Source organism: Erythrolamprus reginae, chromosome 2 (assembly GCF_031021105.1).
Source record: "Erythrolamprus reginae isolate rEryReg1 chromosome 2, rEryReg1.hap1, whole genome shotgun sequence".
Taxonomy (NCBI): Eukaryota; Metazoa; Chordata; class Lepidosauria; order Squamata; family Dipsadidae; genus Erythrolamprus; species Erythrolamprus reginae.
This window is the reverse complement of record NC_091951.1, coordinates 78338802-78362053: the sequence shown is the minus strand read 5'-3', so window position 1 is coordinate 78362053 and position 23252 is coordinate 78338802. Positions and strand designations below refer to the sequence as shown.

Here is a 23252-nt window from a genome sequence, read left to right as displayed (position 1 = left end):
CAAAGTAGGATGAAAAATCAGCCGCGTCTTATGGAGCGAAGATGCAGGCAGGGAGGGGGGGGAGGCGCTGGAGCAGAGGGGGAGCGGCGATATACAGTAGAACTCCCCTGCGGGGAGTCCAGCGCTGCCTGAGCTGTGAAGGTAAGGGCCAGGGGAAAGGGAGCCAGGCTGCTTTTTCTTTCCTGGGGGAGCGGGCGGGAAGGGCGAAGCCTCTAGGCTGATCTTTGCGGGTGGAAAGTGTGGGATCAGGCAGGGCGTAAGGCGGAAAGCCTCATTTTTTTGAGGGGAAAAGACGTCGGCTGAGGGGTGCCCGGTGCTTCCCGGCGAGGAGGAGGAGGAGCTGGGCTCCGGAGGGGCGCACGGGGAAGGGCTTTAGCCGCCTCCTTCTCCTTTCCTGCTGCTGTTGTTTCTCGCCGCAGCCTCGCGTGCTGCTTATCCCTCGCTGAGCCGAGAGAGCCGCGGGGCAAACAGCCGGCACCGGGCGCAGCCTTTTGCGAGGGAAGCCACCGACGCAGCAGGAAAGGAGAAGGCGGCGGCTCAAGCCCTTCCCCGTGCGCCCCTCCGGAGCCCAGCTCCTCCTCCTCCTCGCCGGGAAGCACCGGGCACCCCTTAGCCGACGTCTTTTCCCCTCAAAAAAATGGGCAGCACTACCGCCGCCGCCGCGGGGAGAGGCGGGCATGTGGGCTGGCGGCATTGGCCTTGGTGAAAAGTCCGGGGGCAGCTCCAGCGACTCCCCTCCCGTGGCTGCTGTTGAGGCGGCAGCGGCGTCCGCCTCCGGCGCACGGCTCTCTCTCCATTCTTCTCTTTCCCCCTCTTGGGCTCCGAATGCGGCGGAGGCGGGGAGGTCTCGAAGACCCAAAACCCAGCCAGTCGCTCGCAGCCGGTCGGCGGAGAGATGCGGCAGCCAAGGGGAAGCGACAACAGCTGCTGCCGTTCTCACTTCAGTTGTTTTGGGTAACCTTATTAACTTTCCCTTCCCGCACTCCTCATGGCTGGGCGCTCTTGGCTTTCCCGCTTCCCAAGCTTGGCCACCGCAGTCAAGCAGAGCCTGAACGAGAGAGTATCCAGGCTTCGGTCACCAGCAGCCCAGCCCCCCACCTATTATGCCTCCTCTTCCCCCTCCCACAACGTATTTGGGAGATTAGCCCGTAAAGCTAACGCTCTTCGAGGAGAATGCAGCCTTCTCCTTTCTTTGGATTCTAAAATATTTAGAGCTATTTATTTGTTGTTGCTTGTTTGTATATTTTCCCAATTCCCCTAGGGCAGTGTTATTGTAATAAATATTTTAGCCTACTTTTTGGCTCAAAATATTTTTTTTCTATTTTCCTCCTCTAAAATCTAGGTGCGTCTTATCAGCAGGTGCGTCTTATAGAGCGAAAAATACGGTAAGTTGTAAGACGAGGTACCACTGTATACAGATCAGAAGAATGCTTTAAGTATTCATTATGACAGCATGTTGCTATTTACCATTTCTAGAACACAGTATAAATAAGTAACTGATCACACCACGTTAAATATAAACACTCAATGATTCAAAACTGATTTATGTTCTAGCTTAGTCTATGGTCTTTCAGATGCGTTGTAATGTCACCCACATTGGTTGAACCAAATTATATTATATTCAACGGAACAGAATTATGAATTTTATTATTTGAATTCTGTAGCTACATCTGTTGATTGCAAGATTTAACATAAAGGGAATCAAAGCATTCTTTCAGTTACAGTTTTCTATAACTGAAACAGCATTTTGCCACATTCAGGTAGTCCCAACTTACAACCGACCATTTAACAACTTTGCAAAGTTATGGTGGACATGGAATGTTTTATAGTCTGCACTCCTGATTGCTTATTTGTACCCTACGACTATGATTAAATGTTGTACGTTATGATTCTTGACAAATGTACCTTGTCTTTTTTTTTAACATGCACCGAGAGCATATGCACCAAAGACAAATTCCTTGTGTGTCCAATCATACTTGGCCAATAAAGAATTCTGTTCTATTCTAAAGGCACCTCTGGTTGCCATAAAGACTCACACTACATATCTCCTTGTGACTGCCATCCCGTTGTGAATATGTGACTACATTTTGGGTGCGTGGCAACCAGCTTGCATTTATGGCAGGTTGTCAAGTGAGCCACAATCATGTGGTTACCACTTGCAATCTTCTCTGCTGGCTTCCTCAGAAGTCAGTAGAGAAGCCAGCAGGGAAGATTGCAAGTGAAGAAGACAAGAGGATTTGAGGTCTGCTCCTGCAGTGCTCTGAGAGATTTCCTGTCACTTCCATGTGGAGAGGTAACTGTTCAAAGTTACAAAAGCATTGAAAAAAGTGACGTACAATTGGTTCTTACACTTAGGACTGTCTTAGCATCCCTACAGTCATGTGATAAAAATTTGAGTGCTTGGCAATTGGCATGTATTTATGATGGTACTATGTTTCCCCAAAAATAAGATGTGTCCCCATAATAAGACCAATTAGCCTTTTCAGCACCTGAGCTGAAATACCCCCCTCCCCCGAAAATAAGGGCCCCCAACTACCCAACTACTTCCAGGGGAAGGGAGGGACATGCTGGGAGCTGCTCTTTTGGCTGGGAGAGCAAGAGCAAGCAAGAGGCGGGTGCATGCACACCCCATGGTAGCAGTAGCTTGGCTCATCGATCCTCTGCCTACGGCAATTTGAAACATGCTCCTGCCTGTGAGGAAGAGGAGGTGAGCATCGATCCCTGCCTCGCTGCCTCCTGGCAGGCAAGAGTGCATTTCAAAATGCTGCTGGAGGAGGAACCAAGCCAGTCTCGCAGTTGTGCATATACCTGCCCCTCGCTTGCGCGCTCTATCTCTCTCTCTGCCAAAAGAGTGTCCGCTGGAGAAAGAGTGTCTCCCAGCCGGGAGAGCGATAGCAAGTGAGATGTGGGTGTGCACACACCCTGTGGAACTAGCTTGGCTCCTCTGGGTTGTCTCCGGCTGCATTGTGAAATATGCTCCTGCCTGCAAAGAGGCGGCGAGATGGTTGAGTTCAACGAGCCTACAAGATGAGGGCTTGAGCAGCAGACCAGCGCATCCAGCCCGTCCCTGTCACTGCCCTTTCAGCTCTGCTACCTGCTGCTGCCCCCCCTCCTCGCCCACTGAAGCTGCTCATGCTCCACCTGTTCTCCCCACATCCCTCAGATGGAAGATACAGGGGAGGGCAGTGTGTAGGAATCCCCTGCGGGAACAGCCACCTGTTCATTGGTGTTGTGTCCACTGACCCCTACCGGCCTCCGACTCTCAAGTGAAGTGGGAAGGGGGAGAAGCTCTCCCGGGCACCTGCCTTCCTTCCTTCCCTCCACCCCCCTCCCCTTCTCGGCAGGAACCTTTTGGCTGTATGCTGCATGCAAGACATCTTTCTCTTCCAAACTCTGCCAGAAATGAGACTTATCACGCCTGTGCAAACTCCTGGAGCGAAAGGAGAGAAAGATGTTTTGTGTTCAGCATGCATCCAAGAGATTCCTTCTCCTGGTATTGTGTCTTAAGTGCAATCTTCCCTCCCACACACATCAAAAGAGAGAAAGAGAGGGGGGCACATTTGAAAGAGATAAGGAAGTGCCCGACTGCTTCTGTTGCTGAGCCCAGCTAGACGTTTTGCTGTTAACTTGGCTTCTTCAGGCAGCCCATGAGTTTCCTCCGCCTCCCGCCTCGCTTGAGAGTCAGAGGGGAGAATCAGTGCTCATAATGCCGAGGAACGCAACGGAGCTACAAATCCCATGTAGGACTCATGTCTCATGCCTACCCCCCCACCTTGTCCCACCTCACAGCCCACCCCACCCCAACCTACCATTCCCAAATTGCACCCCACTGCGAGCCAAACACCCTGACACTCGTAGATTTGTCACATTCCTCGGCGAGAAGCCCATTGCGAAAGAAAACTCATGAGTTTGAGACTTCTGAACTCGCAAGCAGCTTTCTGCTGCTAAAGAACGTGAAAAAGCTACGAGTGTCAGGTAGGACACGTGGTTCGCAGTCCAACAGGTCCCACCTGCATGTGCCATTGCATGCACGAATGGAAGCAGCACCCAGCTGTGCTGTATGATGAAGGAAGTCCCGCAGTTTGTGCATGTAATGGCACAGGCCTTCAGAGTCTTGCTCCACAAGGCGGTGGAGGCGGGCCAACCACTCAGCCTGCGCCAAGAGAAGGGAGGGAAGGTGGCAGTGATGGCACTTCTAGTCCCACAATCACTGCCTACTGCATCCCCAAAATAATAAGCTGCCTACTGCACCCCCACCCCCACTGATAATAAGGCCAAGTCAATATGAGGACCTGGATTGTGGGGGCAATATGCTGGCTCTGTTAAAAAGTGCTATTGCTAACATGTTGTAAGCCACCCTGAGTCTAAAAGGGCGGCATAAAAATAGAATAAATAAATAAATAAATAAGGCCCTGTCTTGTTTTTGAGAAAACACAGTAGCAACATGCTGGGATCATGTGATCTCCATTTATGACTTTCCCAGCTGGTTTCTAACAAACGAAATCAATGAGGAAAGCTCAATTAATTTAATGGCCATATGATTCACTTAACAAATGAGGCAATTCACATAACAACCATGGCAAAACAAGTTTGTAAAATCAGGCATGAATCATTTAACCACATCACTGAGCAACCGAAATTCTGGTCTTAATTGTGGTTGTAAGTCGAAGACTACCTACCATTTGATAAACTATAATGCCTTATTACAATGGTTGGTACTCAGATGGTATGCATATATTAATGAGATTAGGAAACCTCGATGCCTCTTGAAATAAGATGCCTCTGATAAATAAGCATGATGCAAAATTATGTATTAGGAGTATTTATTTCAAGACTATTTCACTTTCAAATGTTTTTTACACGGATATTCAAGACTGTGGGAACATTATCTGAATCTCTAGCTTAATGACATTAGATTCAAGCATTCAAGTAGGGTATCTTTTTACTAATCATAAAAAAGACTGTTTCAAAGATGCATGGAGAACTTCATACTGATCTGATCATACATTATCACATTAATGATCAAAGTACAACTGACTTACTATTTCATAGAATAGTTTGTATACTATTTTACTAGCATACAAATATATTTGTATACTATACATATTAATATACTTTTGTTTCCCCGAAAATAAGACCCTGTCTTATAATTTTTTTAACCCTGAAATAAGCACTTGGCCTTATTGCCAGGCATTCAAAAGCCCGATTGGGCTTATTATCAGGGGATATTTTATTTGGGGGGAAACAAAATATATTAATTGCATTATATTTCTAGTATTATTTTATTATGAGTATAATTTTATATTTTAATTGGTATTATGGTGAGGCAGTTACATTGCTGATAGAATCATATGTGATTTTTTTAAACCTTTCATATGACCGATATCTTTCTTTGCACTTTTGATGTACATTATCCAGAGATGCTTCTTGTGAAATGAATAGCCACAAAAATTTGATAACTATCTTTGAAAGCTAGCCGAGCTTTAGGTTTTAATTGTTTTTTTCTAGTTTGTCACATCTACTTCTTATGTAAAGGTTAAAAAAAGGAAACAAAAAGCTAGCTTTTACCCACTATACTTTAAGCAATCAGAACTACCTTGCTAGAAAACACAGACAAAATGCTTTGACAATTTATTGTGCGTGGCAAGCCCTGTTGGGCACTGGTTTAAACATATTTGTTCACATTTTTATTGCTTTAAGAATCGCATGCTCATATGCTTTGCATGATAATGTAATTTGTTAGGCTAGATATTTATGTTATGTTTGGTGCCCAAAGTTTTCCAAACTCTGTAAGCCGAGAGATTTTTCCATTATTCTTCATTACATTTCCATTGCAGCAAAACTTACATTTCTATATTTTCTTGGGTATTTTGTATGGCTTAATGCTGCGATGGCAAACCTATGGCGAGTGTGCTGGAGGTACCACACAGAGCCATCACTCCGGGCATGCCAGCCGTCGCCCATTGCTCTTCTGGTTTCCAGCACATGCATGCGCACTGGCCAGCTGGTCTTTGCGCATGCAGGCAGGCCAGAAACCAGAAGGAAATGGAAACCTCAGCTTCCCGGTGTGCACATGAGTGCCGGGGATCTGCTCTTCAGGTTTCTAGTCCCCCCCCCGCCACGCATGCTCCCGTTTTGGGACTCAGTGCCAAAAAGGTTCGTCAACACTGGCTTAGTGCAATGCAATTCTCTTTGCTGAGCATTTTAAAGCAATGCTAATCAAGGAAAAATATTATTATACTAATACTTACCCTGAATCTCCCAGAATGATGACTTTGAGTAATACTTTCTTTCTAGAAGTCATTATTACAGAATTCAGATGAATATTCAAGTGCACTTACTAGACAAAAAGAAATTACAATATAAATGTCTCACTCTGCAATCCATTTGCTTTTACAGACAAGTCAAAATACAGGTAACATATTAATATTTCATATCCTTGCGAACTAGATACACTAGATATTGCTTTCTCAAAACAGATGTAAAGATGGAACTACTTCATTGCAAAATAGCCTCTGTTTGGCTACTGATCAATTCCAGAGAATGCTTAGCTATACAACTTAAGTGCCCCATAAAGTATAAAAGCAGGAAGGAAAGATTGCCCAGAACTTCACTAATGCTGAAGGCTATCCATCTTAAAAGCATTCCAGCATTTTAATTTTTGACTTAAACAGAAAAAATAGCCTTAGTTATTTTTTTAAAGCTAGGTTATGAAAAATTGTTTTAAGTTTCAGGATAATAGTATCAGAAATTCCTGTGTAAAAGAATGTTAATCCTACCAGAGATTCAATTGGAGAGAAAAGTCTACAATTCTTACTTTTGTTAAGTGGTGCTTACTTACACACACAAACACATCTTAATTCCAGTATAAGTGGAAAAGAGAATGAAGTACAGCAAAACTGTACATTAAGCATAGCCTTTGAGGTTACATGAACTATCTCTAACTGTCTATAATTATGCAATCTACTGCAAACTGAAATTCTAACAAAGTAAGGAATAGCAGCTTCATTGAAAGTGTCCAGCAAGACTATGATTATTAGGCTTGCAAGCTAGTTGTAAACACCTGTTAGTACCTATATTCTGCTGGGTAAGGTTCAGAAATGTTGACCATTAGAGAAAATGCCATTAAAAGCTCCTTAATGTAGATGTAATGGTGCAGGGAAACATTGCGTGCCAAAAAAAGGAAGTATCCAAATGCAAAAGTTGCAGCTAGTTTAAAAAAAATATTAAGGCACAGTTGAATCATGTCTTTCAGCAAGAAACTAGAACAACAAATAATTGCAATCTCACAGAGTGAAATTTTAACAGAGAGTGTAGAATTCCATTATTTCCCCAATTTTAATACTGCATTTTTCAGAGTATAAGATGCACTTCCCAGTCCCCCAAAGTGGCCGAAAACGTCGGTGCAACTTATAGGCTGAATGCAGGTCCATTTTTGGGCTTCCAAACCCTCCACGCACCATATTTTTGCCCTCCTCAGCCCCCAGAAGCACTCTGCAGTCCTCTGCATGGCCTGTTTTTCCAAAAATGTGCCCATTTCTGATGTCCCAAACCCTCTGTGTGTTGTGTTTGCACCCTCCCCGGGCCCCAGAAGCACTCTGTTGGCTGAAAACGGGCATGTTTTTGGCAAAAATGGGATACATGAAGGGTGCGGGAGGCCAAATATGGACCTGTTTTTTGGCTTGCAAAGTGCTTCTGGGAGCCGGGAAGGGCAAAAATGCTACATCCAGAAGCCAAAAGCTATTCTCTCCCTTGTTTTTTTCCTTTAAATCTGGGTGCATCTTATAGTCCAATGCGTCTTATAGTCCAAAAATATGGTAAATCAAAGAGCACTTGATCATAGCAAAGCACACTAATGACACAATTTGAGTCATTTGCATCATGACATCATCACATAAATGTTAAATGCCCCGAGTCTTCGGAGGAGGCGGCATACAAATCTAAATAATAATAATAATAATTACAATACACAAATACTCCCTCTGTGAGGGACAGATGCTCATAAACATGAAATATAAATAATAAATTTAAAAAATTGCAATGACATTTAGTTCCATCCAAAAAAGTCCGTTGAGTAAATCATGGTAAATCATATACAGCTTCTAGTTTTTGGAATTTGGAGCAAATTTTGACAATCTCATTGAGCAGTTATTAAAAACAAAATAATCTTTGCTATGCTCAACAAACTAGCCCTTATTTTTAAAGACCACCTAAAATGGGATTTATTTCCTCCATATTATCTTCAATAATAGGGGTTCAATATATTAACATTCTGTTGATTGAAATATTTTTCCTTTCACATGTTTGAATTATAAATAAATCTTTGAAAGCCACAGTTCTCATGCAGACTTTTTGTTCATGATAGCACTGGTTTGCAAGTGCCAATGGAGCTACTCAGCACCAGTAGAGCACAACTGCAATTAGTAACACTTACATGATTACATATTACTATAACAAAACAAAATTAATAACAGACAGAGCACACCTACAAGGCTTAAGCTTGGTGCAGAAAGTGTTTAAATATACCCAGGTGAAAAAATCTATGTAATTTTAACACAAATTAGTCAAAGAACTTTCAATATCATGCAGATATCAATCAATAAAACAGAAACATTCATTTATTTATTAGACAAACTCTGCAGTTGTCCCACCCTTAGCACCTTCGAGGAAAAACTTCCAGGATACAATAGTGTAAGAGTAATATAAACAATAACAAATAAAAATATTTTCAGACAAAATCGATAACTTTATGACATTATCTTCATTTATTTAAAAAGCCTTCTGGAACAGCCTTTAAAAAAAATTATATCCCAAAGACAAAATTGCTGTATTTCGCTTTATTCCCTCAGGTAACCATAGGAACAGTACTTAGCACAAGTCTGCACAATCAGATTATAACAACATGTGTGGGCTCAGAATGCTTAATCACATTCCTTCCTTTATGGAGAAAGCACTCCATAATTTCTTTTCTCTATAAGATCTCTCTTTTATTGAAGCGTTATTTTAAATCTTCTAGTTACTCTGAAAGAAAGTATGAAGCCAAACAGGCAGTATTTATTCTGTGGGCTCTGAATGAAGACAGATCAAAGTGAATCCTTGGATGAGAGTCATGATGCCAACTGTATCTTCCTCAAACCGAACAGTAAGGGAGAGGTGTCAAATGTAAGGCCCCTGGCCGGAATCCGGCCCACAGGTGCTTAGATCTGGCCTGCAGGACTACCCTGGAAAAAGCGACGGACCGGCCTGCGGTGTCACTGCCAGTAAAAAGTCACAGCTGAAAATGGAGCTCGGGAGTCCGTTTTCGCTGGCAGGGTGCTTGGAGCATCACAGGTGCTCCCAAAATGAGTCATGTTGAGCTGGCCATGCCCACCCTGGCCACGGCCCCCTGCCCCATGGTCAAACACAATCCTGATGCAGCCCTCAATGAAATCGAGTTTGACATTCCTGCATAAGAATATTAATACGCTTCCTACAGTAATTTAAAATAGGATTTCCGTGGGAATAGATTTGGCAAGAAGGATCAAGATGGTTGTTTCCAATTATTCTCATGCCATAAAGAACTTGTAGGAATTGTTCTGTATAATTTTCCATAGAAAGCTGAAGACTATCCTTAGTATAACAATGAGCAATGAGCGAGCCTTCCTGTCCAGAACCTTTCATATAATAGAAATAGTACTTAGACTTACCATATTTTTCAGAGTATAAGACACACCTCTTCCCCCCCAAAAGTGGGTGAAAATTTGGGTGCATCTTATATACTGAATATTGCCTGACCACCCAGCCCCCCACCACCACCCTTTGGCCTCTTCCAGAAATTTACCTCCTTGCAGCAAACAGAACAGAGCCTGTTAAGCCAAGCAACTCATTATCAGCTTCCCAACCCTTAGTTGATTTGAGGCAGGCCGGCCACAAGCTAAACTGAAATTGAAACTAGCTTCAAGTAGGCAAATTGCTGGGAGGGAGAGGCAGATTTTTATTTTCTGCTGAACTGGATGCAAGGAGGTAAGTCAATAACTATAAATGTCTGTAAAATGTTCAAATTATTAGACTTATTTTTTTAAAGATTGCTTTATTATTGTTCTAGACAACAAAATGAAGAAGTTTTTAAAATAAATGCTTGATCTGAAGAGGCCCAGTGGTATTGTAACTTATTTTAAATAGCAGAGAATAAATATACTTCCAGAAAGCCACACCAATTTTAACAGAATCTGTACAAATATAGTCTGAAATATAACAGTGTCCTGTTTTGGTATTAAGATAAGGCAGCTGAGTTAAACTTTGACTTGGTCATGTTTGAAGTAGATCTATTTTAATAATTGGGAGGACTTAGTGTGACTACGTTTAAGAAAACTTTCTTGCATTAATATACTGCCATAATGTACATTTCTCCAATTCTTTGCTGTTTCTATGGGTCAGGCGCACATGCACAGAAATACACAGCAAACAGTATACAGTGTGCTGTTTGCTGTGAGGCAGAATTTCTTTTCCTTGTTTTCCTCCCCCAAAACTTATACTCCGAAAATACAGTATGTACTGCTTCACAGTACTTTATGGTCCTCTCTAAGCAGTTTACAGTCTCAACATATTGCTCCCAACAATTTGGGTCCTCATTTTACTCAGCTCGGAAGGATGGTAGGGTATGTCAACCTTGAGCTGGTGAGAATCGAACTGCTGGTAGTGGGCAGAATTAGCCTGCAATAGTCCATTCTTATCACTGTGTCACCATGGCTCACAATGAAGACAGATGCATTCTTACATGCAGCCACCTTTACTTCTTCAACAAACATTTATTTTTCTCAAACTATACCCTACTCGCTATTTTTCTTCCAGTATTTGCACATTTTAAAATTGCTCTATCCATTTTCCCATTTCTACTTTTGGTTATTTACCATATAACTTACAACAATGCACACTCCATTTTTCCATCAAGCACAACCCAGTCATAATTTTGGGATCCATACTTGTTACGGCCATGTAATCTAACTTTCTGAGCATGAATTCTCAGCCAAAAATGCAGGATGACTTACAAAGAACATTTGCATCTCCAAATATTTTATATATTCATAAATATGTTAAATAATCAATGGAATAAATTGTTTTACTATCTATTCAGTATCAAACCATTAAAGCATTTTATTTATTCTCTCATATTTACTTCTATTATATACCAATCTTATATTCAGCAGCCACCTTTTAATTCCATTGCTATGGGAGGAAACCCATAATTCCAATCTATTTTCTTTATGCCTTATCTTCTCTTTTAATTGTTCCTTGCTTTCTCGATTAATCCATTTAACACCAATAACAGAGCTGGAAGGGATCTTGGAGGTTTTCTAGTCCAAAAATTGCTCAAGTAGAAGACCAATATCAACAAATGGCTGTTCAATCTCTTCTTTAAAACCTCCAGTGAGTTTGTAACTATCATTTTTTCTATACAAAAATATTTTCCTTTTACCCTTATTAATTTTGCATCAATACTTTTTTTATCCAGTTTTTTCTACTTTATCCTTCTACCAAACATGTTTGTTTGTACTTCTCAGCATAACTCCATATGCTTTAATGCTTCTCTGTCATACAGTTCTTTCCCCCTGGTCAAATTAGCATCTACCTACGGTTCTCTTACATTAACTTTTGATTCAATTATTTTGGATGATTAATCTATTTTTAATACTTTTTCCATTCCATCAACTGTAGTATCTTTCTATGGGATTAGACCTTAGAGCAGTGGTTCTCAACCTGGGGGTCGGGACCTCTTTGGGGGTCAAATGACCATTTCAAGGGGTTGCCTAAGACCATGGGAAAAAACAAATTTCCCATGGCGTTAGGAACTAAAGCTTCTATTCTGGCACCATGGAACATATTTTTACAATCTGTCCAAACAGCCGTTTACAGTGGGGGTATCCCTCTGACCTTCCTGCCAATCAGCTTAAAGCTCTGTTGGGAGAACAGGCACTAGACTTATGGTTGGGGGTCACCACAACATGAGGATCTGTATTAAGGTGTTGCAGCATTAGAAAGTTTGAGAACCACTGCCTTAGAGGAGTTGTTTTGTAATGGTTCTGATTTTTGTCCTATTTATACCCACCCAGCCCATGGTGTTAGGGAAATATTTGAATCTACATAGATTTTTGATGCTCATAGGTTTCTCCTTGTACATTGTGCAAAGCCTATATGAAATTACTGGAAATATTGATTTGGAGTAAATTGATGATACCTAGCTCATTACGTATTACCAAATCCAAAGGAAACATAACACTACTTTTATCTGAATCTGGTCTGGATAAGGAAAACGAAGCTGAAATCAAGTCAAGAGAAGATAGAAATGGTGTCGATAAGGAGAAACCAGAATTGGAGATTGAGTTAATCATTTTGAATTGCACACATCTGGAAAAAGCAGATTTGCCTCTGAGAGTGCTCCTAATCCTTCAAAGTATTTATTTGCTATTAATTCTTAAGGGTTATAGTTTGTATTGTTATTGTTCTGTCCCACCGATGAGTCCCCCAAGAAATAGGCCTTCACACACTGATTTTACAAGATTTCAGCATGTAATTCTAATATTTTAAGAGCAGGGAGCTTTGGATTTAGAAATCCAGCAACAAAGCAAGAAATAAATATGTTTGGTGCCAGCTGCTAATTAAGAGTCCAAAACAGAAAATCAAAATTCACAGATATTTTCTTTGATCACACAGCTCTCATTAACTGATGCACTCTGAGTTGGCAGGAGGCCCAGAGATAATGAGCCCAACTCCCCAGTTTGTAATTTATAAAAAATAATAATATCCCAAGAGAGAAATCAGAGCGGACATCTGTGACATAACGAAAGTTGACCTCTGCACTGAAGCGTCACATGGCTCAACCTTAAATAGCCTAAGGGTGTGGCCAATTGCTCTAGAGATCTATTCACGCAGAGACCTCCTCTTGCTTAGCCACTCTGCATGCCCTAGCATCAGGAAGAGGCTCCTCCTCTCCTCTTGAGTCTCTTATGTGCAATTCAGTAGGTGCAGAAGGCCTCTGACACCACATCCTCTCCAACCTCCTTGCTATCAAACCCGGGTACCAGGCACACGGGCCTAGAGTACCGGGCCACAACCACCTCTCAATCCTCGGTATCCGTAACCAGCTGTGCGGGATGCGAAAAGGCCAAAACAATTATGGCTTTGTTTCCATAATCCAATGAACTGACAGACTCAACAACTCTAAGCCTAGCCTAATACTTTAAATAAAAAGTATGCCATTTGCTTAATAGGCAGTATTATGTAATTTTTACTTAGTTCTACATTACAAAAATACTGATTCTGAATTAGTCATAGTTGTTGCAGAGCCATTGTTCTTGCTAAAAATATATCCTCCCATAAATTTCACAATATTTGGTAATTTTACTGGTTTTCCTTCAAGTCTTCCCCCCCCCTCCCCCCCCAGAAGACTTCAGAGGATTGAACAGAATAATCTTGCCAGGAATTATTTGTCTTCTAACAATTAATAAATAATGTACAGACTAATAGATTTGAGAAGACATGTTACATTTGATAGTACAGTATACACTAAAAACAACGCTTAGGTATCCTTAGCTATATATCCTCGATGCTGGCAAAATACTCTTACAAAGATGCACACTCTTAAGCAGCAACAATGATATCATTGTCAGGCAGCTTTAAACACAGCTGCTGCATCAACTTTTCATTTTTATTAAAAAAACCAGATCAAAAGCAAATACTGTATGCTTCTGATATGGCCTTCTCCAGGTCCCATCGACTAAACAATGTCGTTTGGCAGGACCCAGAAGAGCCTTCTCTGTGGCGGCCCCAACCATCTGGAACCAGCTCCCCCCAGATATCAGAGTTGCCCCCACCCTCCTTGACTTTCGTAAGCTCCTTAAAACCCACCTCTGTCATCAGGCATGGGGGAATTGAAATTTTCCCTTCCCCCTAGGCTTATAGAATTTATACATGGTATGCTTGTATGTATGATTGGTTCTTTAAAATGGTTTTTTAAAGATTATTTTTAATATTAGATTTGTTACATTGTCTTTTTTATTGTTGTTAGCCGCCCTGAGTCTTCGGAGAGGGGCAGCATACAAATCAAATCAAATAAATAAATAAATAAATGCTTGCAGCAAGATATACCAGGCCAGATAACTACTGTACTGAAAACTAATAAGTCTATGAAACGCCATACTATTTCAATATGGGTAGACTTCAACTTACAACTATTTTTGTTTAATGACCATTTGAAATTACAACAGCACTGATAAAGGTGACTTACAATTTGTCTTCATGTTTATGATTGCAGCAGTATCCTGACGGTGACCTGATCAAAATCTAGGTGCTTGGCAAGCAGCATACATTTATGATGGCTGCAGTGTGGGGAAGCCATATTCACTTAACAACCACCATGGCAAACAAAAGTAAAATTGGGTATGAGTCACTTAACTTGTTTAGCAACAGAAATTCTGGTCCCAATTGTGATTGTAAGTTGAGACCTGCCTGTACACTATTTGGTTATAAAGCCTACCTTAAGCTTCCAGTACACAAATGTAATTTATCTAGTAGAGCTCCCTGAACCAGCTCTATTTGCTGAGTTTAAATATTTGAACAACTCATCAGCAATGCTAAACTGAAAAGTAGGAAAATGTTAGCTGAGTGAAAACCTCTCCTGACTGGTGCATTTCAAAAGTGTTAGATTACAACTTCCACAGTAGCTAGAAATTTCTCCTACATTTTAGACATCTTAACTGCTGAGCATCAGTCCGCACAATGCTAAAGTCCTCAAATAGTAAATGTTCCCGTTCTAAGTAACACTAGCAAGAATTTATGCTCTCTTATACATTACCTACACTTTTGTTTAAAGGAATGCTTACGCTCATTAAATATTAATATTTAGAGAATGCAATTTGTCTGCGTGAAGCAATTGCACCATGCATCTCAAATAGCTATGCCACTCCGCGCTTATAACTGAATCAAAGCTGTGATCAAGAGAGGCCAAGAAAACTGAAATATAATTGGCATGAATGCCAGCGTTATTGCCTCTATTTGTCTAAAATCCGCTTCTGAATACCTCACTGCCTACCACAGCTATTTATGGTGCCAATATAAATAGAATCACATTCCAGGGTGAAGTAAAAAAGAAATATTAATTGGCACTTAATGCATTCAATTATCTTCCAAAGAATACCATCAGCCCTTTTAAAGCTTGACTCTCCCATATATTATAAATTACAATTTCCATCTAGACAGTATGATCAAATATCAGAGATTACAAAATCCTGGAATGACCTAGATTAGAAAAACAAGAATAAAACATGAAAAGCAAATGAGAGACATAAACTAGGGCTTTCTTAAATAGAATTCTGCAAGATTTCTACATTAATTCTCTCAAAAGAGATGCTTAACAATATACAAGTATATCTGAAATCCAAGGATCTGAATGGGTACAACAGTCTTCAGATGAATCTTGGCAAGACTGCATGGGTCCTAGAGTGGTTATGCCATCTTTGGTGCTAGATGGGGTGGCACTGCCCCAGACAGACCCACCATGCAATCTGGGACTCCTCCAGATTCAGGACTCCTGCTCAAAAAGCTATGTTGCAATAGTGTCTGGGACTGCATTCCATTAGATCAGGCAGAGAAGGAATATTAAGGGTTTTATTGGTCAGGGGGTTGCATTTAAGGGTCCCAAGAGATGGGCCTTCTGTGTTATACATTATGGAACACACACATACACACACCAAAGTTAAGCTAGCTCTTTTTGTTATTGTTTAGGAATTCCCTTAAGACTTGGTTATAAGACTCCAGACAGTGGAAAATAAGAGAAATTGTTAGATGGCTCAACTGTGATTGATATTCTTGCTCCCTTTGTGAAGTTTGTATATTTTAAATGTGTTGATAATATCATTTAATTATGACTTTTATAATTGGTTTTATCTGTTGCTTTATTCAATTGTTGTATCCCAGAGTCACTTTATGTGAGATAAGTGGTTGTATAAATGTGATTGATAAAGCCAATGTTTTTAGTAATGTTGGCAGAGGCTAAGGTATGAAAGAGGAACATAGAATGGTTTTTATATATTCAATTTTAGCCAACTATTCACTCTCCACCATATAGGTATATATATGCTCATTGAAATTTGTGAAAGGTGTAACTCCATAATTGCTCCCAATCTGATAGGGGATCTGACAAATCATAATTTAGACAGCAGTTCTGTAAATACAACATAGCAAACAACATCAAAACAAATTGCATTACTTGGTGTAATGTATCTATTTAGCCATTAGCTGGCAGCTGAGCAAGATACAGAAACAACTTTTAAAGAGGAGAGCAATTAAAATGGCAATGTGGAAAAATTAAGTGGATGAGGGATTTGTCTAACACAAAACAAAGTACAGTATTATAAACCAATAATGAGAATCAGTTTTGAGTAATGGTTATCAGGCTAGACATCATGAGATCGTGAGTTTTAAGTATGAAACGAGTTATGTGACTTTGGACTATCACTCATTCTCATTCTACAGCCCTAGGAAACCACTTCTGAAAATGTTCTCAAGAAAACTTTAAGGACTTGTTCAGGCAGTTGCCAAAACTGACTTAAAGGCAGAGGTGGAGGTACATGAGCATTTGGGAAAGAAAAACATTTCAACATACCAGTCCATTATCAACTTTGCCTATTTCTGTGGACTAGTCATTATTCACATTTTATGAATGTTCAGCAATAGCATCTTTTAATTAAAGAATATTGATGATTTCCCATACTTGTGAAATTAGTTGTCACAGATGGGATTTAGGATTCCAATAAATTGTGTCACTGCCTATTCCATATTGCTTCTTTATTAATGGGGGAAGGGCTAAAACTGATCTCAGCATGAATAACACTGTTATTTGATATGATACTGCTAGGTGATAGGAAAAGTAACTATCATTTTGTAAACAAACACTGATTTCTCTACTAAAACCGTTCAACATTACTTTTTCACGTTGTAGTGTTTTAAATCTACTTGTTTCTCCTTTTATATGGTAACCTCAGGAATACTGTAATTACTTGTCTTCCATGCCTACTCATTATATTGCCAGAGAGAATATACCAATACAAGCATTTCAAGTTCAACATTTATGGGTTGGGTAGAAATGAAATTTAATTCTGTATTTATCCTCACTTCTGACCACCCCATTTCTCACCAATAAACCTGGTTGTGCCATAATGCTTTTAACATAACTTATGCTTTTGGATGCCTTCAAGTTAGTGGGCTCTCCTGGTCATTGACTGGACAAGTCCCTTAAGTTTTCTGAAGAAAATTTCAGAAGATGTTTGACACTGTCTTCTTCCTAAAACTGAGAGATAGTGGTATGACCAAAGTTATTCAGCTGGTTTGGTGCTTAAAGGAGGACTTTAAAAATCTGATTTTGGTTCACACTCAACTTTTTTTTTCATTATTTCTGAGCAGGTGAACTCATAACCAGAGTAATGTAATGGATAAGGCATCTGATACCAGGTAAACCCAAATACTAATTCATCCTTAGCCATGAAAACTATTGGATGATATTGGGCAGCCAATTCCATAGGGTTGTTGCAGGGGGGGGAAAGAAAGAGAAGTGCTATGTATGCTATCCTGAGCTCTTGAACAAAAATACAGGGTAGACATTTGACAAATAAAGGTAATTTTTTTATAAAATTACACGAAACAGATTTTAGAACTATCCTACTATTACAGTGCCATATATTGATTGGTAACAGTAGGATGCCACCATAGCTATGGGAGAGATGGCCAAAAGTACCATAACATCCATCATTATATTTGTTTTGTAAGAATTTCTAACAGAGACATATTTAACATTAAATCATGCTGTTGAGTTCAACACTTTTAATATGCCATTTTAACTTTTAAAATGAATTGGGGGAAAATTAAGACTTTGAAAGTACAATCTAGTAGATCCTAAGGAAGTTGCCAATACACGTATTATACACTATTTTAAATAGAAGGTACTGTAAGGTGGGCCTTTATAGACCAAATACGAGTGCAAATATATGCATAGTATCATAGTATCCTGTAATTGGTCTAGAACTGTGATGGCGAACCTGTGGCACATGTGCCCGAAGTGGCACACAGAGCCCTGTTGCCTGACATGCACCCCAACCATTGTTTCTTTTTTCGGGTTTCCGGCGTACATGTGCATACAACAAGCTAGCCATCACATGAGTGGCAGTGCCGAAAATTGGAAGAGGTGATCTTCCAGTTTCTGGCATGTGCATGCGTGTCAGAAACCAGAAGACAAACTGGCAGGTGTGCGTGTGCTCACCGGGAACCAGAAGTTCATTTCCCAGGTCATGCGTGAGCCCTAGGTTGTGGCCCTGACAAATGTGTGCACGGCACATGCACGCTCCCTCCCTTTTCTGCACTCGGTGCCAAAAAGGTTCACCATCACTGATCTAGAAGCTACTATAAATTTGCTCACACTAACAACAGTTCTATAGCATTAGATGCAAGTCTCTTGCAGATCTGCCACTACCCAAAATTTCACCTGTTTAAAGCAACAACTATGCTTTATATATCGAGTTTTGGGGGAAGGGCGGCATACAAATCTAATTAATAACAATAATAGCAATAACAATAATAGTGGTAGCAGTAATAATAGTAGTGAGGATATTTATTTATTTATTTATTGGATTTGTATGCCGCCCCTTTCCAGAGACTCGGGGCGGCTAACAGCGACAATAAAACAGTGTACAATAGTAATTTGGTATTGATGATTAAAAATCAATTAATATAAAAACCAAACATACATACATACATACCATGCATAGAATTGTAAAGGCCTAGGGGGAAAGAGGATCTCAATTGTTTGTATTATTTGCCTAAAATTTTCAGCACAATAAACCAACAATTGTCAAACTATGGGTTAGGATCCTGGAAATAGGGTGAGCGCCAGGGGCATAACTTTTTTAAATGTTGCAGAGTTAGGGCTGGGAATGCTGTCAAAATTTAATTCTGGGATTTGCTAATTTTTCATGGGCAAGCTCTAGAGGGCAGTATTGATAGTACAAAATTTAATAACCTTGTTGAGTTGAACTACGAAAGGGATATATTTATTCCTTGCCATTGTTCCAGATGTGTTTTTTTTCAAAAGGGTTTTTTCCTTGAGGAAATAAGATTTTTTTTTTATTCCCATCCAAGAAGCTTCACCACCTATCCTTTCATCACCATTGATGAAGATTCTTGGATGAGAAGCAAAATGTTTTCTTTTTCAAGGAAAAAACAGCCCAACAACCTTTTGAAAAAACAACAACACATGAGCTAGGTATGAAATGGATGACTGAGAATGTCTAGACATTCCTTGCCATTATTCATAGACAGTTATCCAATTCCTTTCTCATTTTCAAAAGTTGTAGAAATACAAAGTTTGATAATTTTTTTTAACATAAGCAGAAAAAGAAATATTTAAGAGCAATCTGAAATCTCTACTTTGAATAATTAATGTCTTAAAATGTATTTCTTTATTTCAGTTATATTAACTGAATTTTAAGACAAAGCTTATGAGAAACCTGCCTTTGCAGAAATTGATTACTACAGAGCCTATTTTCTATATCACAATTTCCAAAGCAATAGACTGTACATACCAGTTTCCTCTAGAAACACTTGATGACATTTAATCCCTAGATAAATTGCATCTAACTACTCATGAACTAAATCATGTGCTTAATCAGCTGCTGCAATCACAAGGGAAGACAGCATGCTTGCTCTTCCCAGCTAAGGAGGGAAAACACAGAACAGGAAATATACATGGATTCCATTTAATGTAGGTTAATTTTACTACCCAGCAACTTAATAAAGACAGGAAAATTACTTTGGCCCGCACACTATCTAAATCATATCTAGGCTATATATTCATTTGATCCCATAAATGTTTTAGAATAGTTAAATATATTGCTTAGCTTTCATTTAGGTTATGCAATTATCATAGTAAAATCAATTTAGTGGCCCAATCCATTATTGTCATTTGCCTTAATTGCTTGACTTTAAATACCTAAATATACCTAAATATGGCACACACTGCTTCTTCAGTATGATGACATATGCATATGCAATAGCACCAGAGATTGATTTATTTAGTTAGTTCAATTTGTATGCCGCCCAAGTCCCCAAGGACTTTGGGCGGCTCACAACCAAGATAAGGTTTCAAGGGTATCAATGAGTCAAGTCTTGAAACCTAGTTTTATCCTGAGTCATTTGTTATCTAGCATTCCAATTAAGTACTTATGGCAATACAGAAAGACACTGCTTTGCTTACCATCCCTAACTTAGTAAACTACATCATGTTTAGACAGTGCGATAACACTGTGAGCCCCAACAGATTTACCATTGATGCAGTCAAAGGAAACTCTTGTATTAGACTGAACTCAACTGTCCTTGTACATAATCGCTCGATTGATTCCACTCTTGAATTCACTCTCAAAAGTATTGCTTAAGCAACACAAAAGGGCTTCTTGAATTACAATCTGGATCATATAAATCATACAAAACCGCACTAGGCTCAGGTACAACGATCCCCTGATATGCATATTAAGATGGCAGTATTAAAATCTCTGAAGGGGGGGGGGAGGACACCACTATTTACTCAGAACAATATAGGCAATAGAAAGAGGGGAGTGAAAAGGAGAAGACATAGACTGATTAACTATATCTCCCAGAGACCAATAAGATCACACAGAGTGGGCCTTCTCCAGTCCCATCAACTAAAGTTAAACAATGTAGGTTGGTGGGGGAGGCCCTTATCTGAGGTTGTCCGGGCCCTATGGAACCAACTCCCCCCCCCCCATGTTTGTATTGTTCCCATTCTACTGGTCTTTCGAAAGGCTGTGAAGACTTGGTTTTGCCAACAGGCCTGGGGGCCGTGAATACTACTATCTTTCACAGCCAAACTGTATTGATTGGATTGGTATGAGTGCTAGGTCGATTGGTTTGATTTGTAAGTCTGTATTAGGGGATTTTATTGATTATAATTTTAGAGCGTTTAATTTGCATATTGACTCCTTACTATTACATTGTATTGTTTTTATATTGTTGTAAGCCGCCCTGAGTTCTAAGAGATTGGGCGGCATAGAAGTCAAACAAACAAACAAATAAAGAGTAACAATGGAATGTAAAATAGGCTGTTGAATTTAACAATAACATTTAGACTTATATACCACTCCATAGTGCTTCTACAGCCCTCTCGTTCTTTATGAAACAACCTATGTCTGTTGATGTATTTTAGAGGTACTGTATATGTGTTGTTGCACATGACTTTAATGTGGAGGGGAAAAAATAAAACACGTTTATAACAAATAACAACAGGCATTTTCAAGCTGGGATGGGAAGAAGAGTTAGCAAGGAACGGATATTTTGGTAAACAAAGCAGTGTTTATATATATTTAAATGCACAGAAAGCTCCGGCTTGTTTCAACATCGAAGTCCGACATTTACCTAACAAGCAAACTGAAGCCGGGCCAAAAGCCATGAATCCGGGATTCTATCAAGCCTCCAATCAGGCAGTTGGAACAGGAAGCGTTATTGTTTAGCCACCTTTCAGTTTCCCAGGGGTGGGCCAGGAGGAACCTGCTACGAGCAACCCGAACCACGCAACCCTCGCAACGGACAGTGGTTGTGTGTGCGTTCCTGACAAGTCCACGTTTCTTTGTTCCAGAAAAACGGGAGTGGGGGGGTGGCCGGGTGGGTGGAGAAAGAGACAGAAGGAGAGGAACCACCCCTCTCTCTCTCTTCTTCCCAGGGACATCCCTACCGGCAGCCTCCTCGCCTTGTCAAACCCCTGCCCGCCTCAGACGGATCGTTATTAAGCGCTGCCTCCCCACCACCACCAACTGCCCCTACGGAGAAAACTCTCTTTCCCCCTCAGAACCAAAGCAAACAGGGCGGAGCCCCAGTCGGCCGCTCCCACCTCCCGTCGTAAAGGGGGGAGAGAGACAGCAACAAAGGAATTCTGCCCCCCCCGCCCCGACAGAGCCGCGCCCTTCTCTCCGGTCTCCAACCCAGCGAGCTGAGCGAGCGCCCCCCCTTTCTCCTCCCCTCGCAAAGCCGTTAGGCCGCTCTCCCGACGTCGGGCCCGGTGACAGGACACCTCCCCCCAACCGCGTCGGTGGCCCCGCCCGCGCCGCCGGACTCACCGTGTTTAAAACAACGAAACCCGGTTTTGGTGTCGACCGTTCCTCCGCACCCTTCAGGACCGCCGACCCTCCGCTCCCTTCGGCTCAGCTTTAATGGGGCCAAAACTACCCTCCCCGCTTTCACTTCCGCCTCTTGCTCACCCCTTCCGGTCACGCGACCCGCCCGGCGTCTTGATTGCCCTGACGTAGGAAAAAGGGCGGGTCCAAAGTCCACGGACGGGTTTTTCGGGAAACCTTTGGTTCTAATTGCGGCAGGCTCACGCTCTAGCCTGGCCTTTGGCAGCGGCTCTATGATAGGTGTAATTGAACCCCCCCCGCCCTCCTTGCAAAATTCTGAAACGGGGCTTGTTAACGGGAGGCTGGCCGCTGAGGAGCCTCTGACGACCGTAGCTTGACCGTAGCTCCGGGTTCAGTTTGTTAAGCAGCAAGCGCCTGTTTTCAGCATGAAGCTTTTGATTTGATTTTATTAAAAACAACGTGAGGTTCGTTCAATGGGCGGGAACTTATTTTTGAGTAAACAAGTATCAGATTGCTTAACAATCTGGCTGTAACACTGCCGATGACCACTGCTCGAAGTCAAAAGAATATCAGACTACACAAGAAAAACAAACAACCCATATCAATAAGGAAGCTTCAATCCTCCCCCCAGGCCCCCACCCCCAAAAAAAATCCCTCTGGCGAAAAAAATAAAACGGGCTATGTAGCCAACTTCAAACCCTGCTACAAAAATACAGTACAGTATATCCCACCAAAGACGGAATGCTTCAACTATCACAGCAAACGAGGAAAACCTGCGCACCAAATCCAACCGCTCCTACTACAACTTTGTAAATAACAAACTCAAGGATTCGAGACCCATCCCACCAAAAAAAGGACCCAACAACAAAGAATGCAATGATGAAACAGTCAAAGCGAACGTCTTCAACACATTCTTTGGCTCAGACTTTGTAAACAGCAAGGGCTCGAAAATTCCCTAGTGGTACCTCAAATAAAACAATTCGACACAAATAGACTTCACTAAAGACGACATTGAAAAAGTACTACGTGCCCTAAAACCTTCTCTATCAATCAGGCCTGCATACTTCCTAAAAAAGCTCTCCA

General features: G+C 41.0%; 1 protein-coding gene across 1 annotated transcript in view; it reads right to left on the bottom strand.

The window, feature by feature from the left end:
- Nucleotides 1-22577, bottom strand: part of RAB7A (RAB7A, member RAS oncogene family) — a 28324-nt gene extending 5747 nt beyond the window's left edge. The window contains exons 1-2 of the mRNA XM_070738397.1: nucleotides 22152-22577; nucleotides 6252-6340 (exon numbers count right to left, since the gene is read on the bottom strand). Coding sequence (XP_070594498.1) covers nucleotides 6252-6304 — 53 coding nt within the window. The 5' untranslated portion in view covers nucleotides 6305-6340; nucleotides 22152-22577. The remainder of the gene's footprint in view (nucleotides 1-6251; nucleotides 6341-22151) is intronic.
- Between the last annotated feature and the right edge of the window lie 675 nt (nucleotides 22578-23252).